At 52.9% G+C, this 6,543-nt stretch overlaps 1 protein-coding gene across 1 annotated transcript; it reads right to left on the bottom strand.

The window, feature by feature from the left end:
* Positions 1-1,666: 1,666 nt before the first annotated feature.
* On the bottom strand, positions 1,667-4,058 carry Fam43a (family with sequence similarity 43 member A). The gene has a single exon (XM_021209434.2). It carries the CDS (start codon positions 3,169-3,171, stop codon positions 1,894-1,896), a length of 1,278 nt encoding a protein of 425 aa, XP_021065093.1. The 5' UTR covers positions 3,172-4,058; the 3' UTR covers positions 1,667-1,893.
* Positions 4,059-6,543: the final 2,485 nt, after the last annotated feature.

Below are 6,543 nucleotides of genomic sequence, written 5' to 3'. Positions count from 1 at the left end.
AATACCCCACAGCACACGCGCGCGCTCACACACACACACACACACACACACACACACACACACACACACGCGCGCGCGCGCGCGCGCGCGCGCGCGCCAAGCCAACAGCTCTGCTGTCTTGCTATCAGAATGGTTCCCACTGGGCCAGGCTGGGCTGCAAGGGCAGGAAACAGGCCGTTCAAGCTGTCTCCCCCCAGCCCCACCTGCGCCATGACTCACTCCCCCGGCTGGCTGGGGCTTACAACTTTTCTCTTTGCTTTTCTTCCCAGAGAAGAACAAAGCAGGCCTCACTCCACTGAGTCCCCCTTTAGGGTGCTAGTCGGTCTCCAAAGCACCGTGGTGATTTGCAGAGGAAAAGGACTATAGATTATGTTTGTACTTGGTCACTAGGCCAACCCACAGGAGGTGGTAAAAAAAAAAAAAAAAAAAAAAAAAACCTCAGCACACAGTAAGTCACTCAGTAAACAGCCATCCATGTGACACGTGTAAACAGCGTGGGCAGTTGAATTTACACTGACCTCTCCAAAATTAACTTGAAGGAAAAAAAATCCATATGCCAGGCATAAGGAACGCTGCACAGCTTTGACCCCAACTCTAGGGGAACGGAAGCAAGCAGATCTCTCAGTCTGAAGCGAGCCTGGTCTGTATTATGGAGTTCCTGGCCAGTTAGAGCCGCATAGTGCGTCTCTTGTCTCAAAAGCAACAAGCAAGCAAAACTGCACACACACACATACACACACACACAATGAGATTATGAAATACACAGAGGCAGGCCACAGATATAACGCCCGGAGTTGTCCGACCCAAAAACCACTCTATGGTAGTAGCAAGGTCTCACCTCCGGCTTTCTTCAAGCGCACGCACAGCGGGGACCACACCAAGGTTGGAGGCACAACCCCGCCCCCACCTCCTCCCCGCCAATCGTCTGGAGTAGCATTTCCAGAGGCTCTGACAGCTTTTCCTCTTTATTCTCACCCCGCTGCTGACATGCAAACAGAACCGAAACAAGGCAGCTCAAAAAATAACAAAATGTTTTATACACATTTCCATATATACAACCGAACAACATTTTACAGGTATCTTTTGCACAGCAAAAGAGATATAAACATTCAGCTCCGAGAACACAGTTATGTACAAAAAAAAAAGTCAAAAATACTTCACAACAGTGCAAAAATATTTTACATAGCATCACGGAGTAGGAGCTTTGGGGCGGGAGGAAGGTGTGTATTTCTAAAGGAAAATTCCTTTTTTGTTTTTTAGATATTAGGTTTCTTTAACTGTAAACAAAACACGACTTTCATACACTGCCCCCCCCATAGAAGAGTTATTTGAGAAATTTGGCATACTTTCAAGAGTTTGAGTCTGAGGTAAACAGCCCAAGCTCCCCTATCCGAAAAGAACTGGGGGCAGGTAAAGCGGCATTAAAGCCTCCAACGTTATGAAAGTGACTTTGTTAATGAGATATTGATGACAGAAAGAGGCCTTCCAGTCAGGGGGTCTGGAGAGGAAGTGAGCCCCTCCTTTCCAAGCCCCAGCTACCTCACAAACAGGAAACCGGCTGCTGGGCACCTCCAGCCCGCCCTTGGCCTTTTCCAACTTCAGCCAGCTCTCCCTCACCCACCCCTTTACCACCCCAGAGAGCCTATCTCTCCTTTGTAGTGCTTCTCGCCCTCCCTGCCCCCCACCCCCCTGCTCACAACCTGAGCCACCTCAGAGCAAAAGCTCTGGGGCAACTAGCGGGAGAGACTAGCGTCCCCAGAAAACTCCAAAGTCAGGTCTGGGCTTCAAGTATATCATTTCCCTTTCCTGGAGAGGTTAGGGGGGATAGAACTACTGTTGGGGAGCCACTGTGTGTATGTTGGGGGGGGGCGCACGGAGGAGTCTTCTGGCAGCTTAGCCCGAGTAGGGCTCATCTAGGTTGGTGCAGTCAGCGGGGCCCGATGGCTTGCCAGGGCTGGCAGGGGTGGCATCCAGGCCTCCACCCTCGATGGAGCTCTCGCTGCCTGTGCTCTCGCCCGACAGCAGGCGTGTCACCCTTAAATCGGACTCCAGGGTGCTCACGTCATTGCCAAAGCTAAGGTCGCCCAGGTCACTAATAAGCTGTGACAGTTGGGCCTTCATGTCTGAGGCACAGACTGACAGAGGAAGTGATGTCCCCGAGCTGGGTCCCAGCGAGACCCCGCCGTCTCCCAACGCCTCCTCGTGGCCATTTTCCAGCGGGTCCAGCAAGTCCTCACATTCCAACTGCATGGCCACCACCAGCGCCCTCTGCGCCTCAGCCTCTTCCTCTGCTGGATCCCCATCCCCCACGCCGTCCTCTTCCTCCTCCTCCTCCTCCAGGCAGCCCTCCAGTTGCTCCTCTTCTTCCTCCTGCAGCTCCTCTTCCTGCTGTTCCCCAAGCAGGTCCTCGGTGATGGAGCCCAGCTTGGGAGCGCTGCGGCTGCGCTCCACTGGCGGCTTGTAGCAGCAAGGTCCGTGCAAGAGCAGCTTGCGCAGCGGCACTAGTGGGATGGTGTGTGCGCCCACCAACTCCTGCTGCTGGTGACGCGCATCATCCCGCCGCTTGAGACGTTTAAACTCTGCCAGAGCGTTGGCTGACGTCTGGTAGAGCAGCAGGGCCATGGCCTGAGCCTTCTCCGGCTTGGACACCAGCACGGCGTGGCAGCGTAGCATTACCGCCTTGTGCTTCAGCTCATGTCGGTACACCCAGGCGAAGACTTTGGGCAGCCGCGCGTCTGCCACACAGTAGGTGACGCGGTGCAGCAGGTAGAGGTGGCCGGGACGTCGCAGCGCTCGCTCCTCGGCATGCACCATGCGGATGCCTTGCGCACTCACGGTCAGCTTCATCTTAGTCCCTTGACGGCCGGCCTCACTCTTGCTCCAGATCTTGCCCACCGCTAGGTCAGTGCAACCGTCCCCGCGCGCCTGGATGGTGGTGGCATTCCCCAGGTAGAGCACAGTGTAAGTGGGGTCCTCGCTGGTGATGTGCAGCTTCTTGCGCTTGGAGCGGAACATGCTGCCCACCCGGCTGAGCGCGCCTTCCGGGCAGGCTCTCGCCAAGGAGCTGAGCGCGGAGTAGTGCAGGCTCACAGCGTAGCCCTTAGGCTTGGACGCCTGCCGCGGCGGCGCCTCGGCCAGCAGCTCGAACTTGTGCTTCTTCCACGGCAGCATCTCCGGAGGACGCCCGAGAGTGGCTGGGGCGGCGGTGCCCGAGCGCGGGGTGAGAGCCCCGCAGGGCCACCAACCCAGGCTACGCTTGGCCCGGGCAAGCTCGAAAAATAAAACTCGAGCTGGGAGGACCTCCGGGACAGGGAGATGGAGGCAGAGGAGGCCAGATAGTGCTTGGGAACCCCGCAGGGGCTGGGGTAGAATCTTAGAGAGAGAGAAAAAAAAAATCAGCCGAGAGAGATCAGGAGAGAGAGAGAGAGAGAGAGAGAGAGAGAGAGAGAGAGAGAGAGAGTACAGAAGCCTAGATGAGGAGAACCAGGACAAAAGTCTCAGGCAAGCAACAAAATAAGAGCGGAGCGGAAAATATTTTAGAAGAAGGCCAAATGAGTGCGTGCAAATAAATAGAGGTGGGCGGCTCGGCCAAAGCAACCGGGATGGTGAGAGAATAAGCTGGAACTCTTCTTCAGCGAACGTGACACACACACAAGTCTTGGGCCAGGGCCAGGAGCCGCGGAAACTACAGCAGTGCGCCCAGGGGTCGGTGCTCCCCACCCTCAGTGGGTGCAGGAGAGGGCGAGCCCCTCGGCTGGGCTGGTCCCTGAATAAGCAGCTTGCCCAAGTGTGGTCCGAGAGGTCTGGCTGGCCGCGGCGGGCCAAGCACAACGGTCCCGCAGCTCACTGCATCCTCGCTCCGAGAGGACGCCGGGGACTCGCGCTCGGCCGTCTCGGCCAAGGTAGCGCGGGGTTCCGAGGGCAGGACGCGCACATCGTCCGCTCCGGGGACTGCCGCTACCTCATTGCTTCCCTCCGGGGGTGTCCGGCTCCGCTTCGGGGTTCTCGGCGATCTGCAGCGCGCCCTCTGTAGTCGTGCGCGTGGTAGCCGACTTGCTCGCTTCACATCATTGCCGTCCGGGAGGAAGATCTCGGGTTAATATAGGCCGGCGCGAACCATTCACCGCGCGGACAGGGGAGGAGCACAGGAGAGGATCCCTTTAGGGCTGCGACGCTGGACGCAGTTCTGGTCTCTTAAAGGGACCAGGTTGCAGGCACTGGTCCAGGGAAGGGAAGATTAGTCCACTTAGGCAACCACGTTCCAAATTTACCAGCATCTCTTTTAGCTATAGAAATCAAAAGACCTGGAGTTACCCGATAGCAAGAGGAACTTAAACTTTGACACTCCACCCTAGGCTAAATTGCAACTCGCTGATTAAGTGTATGTCTAGATAGAAACTTCTGGAGGAGGTGGTGGAAGTTGAGATTGTAGACTCTCGGGAAAGTTGCGTAGTATTTTGTCGTTGTGGTGATGTTGTGTGCCTTCTGTGACAACTTCAAGAGAATTTGCAGGTTCTGTTTACTATTATTCTTTAATAATCATCTATTAAAGAAAATAAGGAGCCAGGCAGTGGTGATGCACGTCTTTAATCCCAGCACCTAAGAGGCAGAGGCAGGCGGATTTCTGAGTTCGAGACCAGCCTGGTCTACAGAGTGAGTTTCAGGACAGCCAGGGCTACACAGAGAAACCCTGTCTCAAAAAAACAAGAGAGAGAGAGAGAGAGAGAGAGAGAGAGAGAGAGAGAGAGAGAGAGAGAGAACCTGTTACTCTTCTCTTGGTGCCATTTATCCACCGGTGAGCAGCAGGTAGTAGAAAGCTCGTGGTAACATGACTGTCGTGAGCAATGTTGAACACAGTAGTGAATGGTCCCTAAGTTACTTGCTTCCAGTTTCCACCCCCAACCAAAACTGCCACAGACCCTCAGAGTAAGGCCCTTTTTCAAGTCATGTGAAGTTTCTAAGTAAGGCTGTGCTGCTGTTTGTAGATAGACCTATCACTGATGCAATTTGGGTGACAATTCTTAGTAAAAAAAAAAAAACAAAAAAACAACTCAAATGATACTTTTCATACTCTTTTTCACGAGCTAACTGGACAATGTGGGGTTTGTTTGTTCCCTTTTATTTTCCCTTCCTTGAGACGGGATCTGGTACCCTGATCAGGCTCTACACACATTTGGACACTCTTGTCTCCGTCTCCACAATTGCATCGTCATGTATAGCTCTGGACAAGACACTCACTCACCAGCTTGCCCCTCTGAGCCCTCCACAGCCTTCTGGACACCAAGGGGCCAATTAGTGAAAGCTAAATGACTTCTATTTGATGAATGAGACATTTGAGCAAACAGGTATTTTTTGCTGGGTTAGCTTCAGCCAGAAAAACCCAAAGTCTTATGAGAATCCGGGAGAAGAGAGAAGAGAGTTCACTGTGACTAAGAAAACTTAAAAAGATTCAGGGAGCAGGCGATGTTTGAAAGATGATTTCCCCAAATGGGAGGGGGATTGGAGGGTTTTCTGAGAGTAGAGGATGATGCAATGCCAAGATTAAAATGCAGACACTTGTATAAGATGCGACAGAGTCAGTGATAACAATAAAGAAATGTTTCCCCATCAAAGAAATGTCCTATAATGGACTTAAAACCCCCTCTCTCTGCAGGAAGAAATGGCCTTTTCCTGACTGGCTGTTAACGAGGGTCCTACTGCCCAACTTGCCAACTGTGTGGGTGGGCTAATGTGGGAGGGGATACCAGACACCATGATGAAACAAACCAGAATTATAATAATCTATCATGCCAACACTGATGTTTCTTTTCTGCCAAAGGGACTACAATATTGTGTGTATTTGTGTGTACGCACAATAGAAATTATTGTTCAATGCCAATAATGGCGACTTGCAATTCGAAAGAACAAAATATTCTGGGGGAAGCATGCCAATTTAGCCTTCAGCTGAGTGATACTTTCCCTCTCGATAATCCCAATCTCTAAATTCTAAACTAGAGCCCGTATCCAAGAAGTTAGCATTGCCAAGTGTCCAGGATGTCTGAGGGCCAGAAGGGCTTCGGGGAGCAAAAAGAGGACCAAAGCTGGTCTCATCTCCACTGAAGGCATGGGCTACACCCAGTTACAGAGAAACCAGAGAGAAGCAGTGATAAGGAGGCATCCACCACGGCTCTCTGGTGGCAGCCAGAGTACCAGTCTCAGAGGTACAGGCCTAACTACCTGTTTAATAAGCTTGTTTCGATCTTGGAAGAGCAGAAAGGTTCTAGGTGAACAGGAACACCCCGTATGTGAGTCACGTCCTGGGCTTGTGCTGTAAGACCCAGGAAGGAAACCTTGCTATCTCCTGCAGATCTGGACCTTGGATAGCCTTTGAGGGTCTACCTACCTTGCCTTCTGGAGAACCTAGCCGCCCTTGCTGAACTCTGAGGTCTCAGACGCTCGGTGGGAGGGAGGAGCAGGTGGCAGGCAGGTTCAGGGAGAGAACCTCCCAGCAGGGTCCATTGAGAAACTGGTTAGACACTACAGGCTGTACTTTCAATGACGCTA

The sequence above is a fragment of the Mus pahari genome, chromosome 12 (genome assembly GCF_900095145.1).
Source record: "Mus pahari chromosome 12, PAHARI_EIJ_v1.1, whole genome shotgun sequence".
NCBI lineage: Eukaryota > Metazoa > Chordata > Mammalia > Rodentia > Muridae > Mus > Mus pahari.
This window is presented reverse-complemented; position numbering and strand designations above follow the sequence as displayed.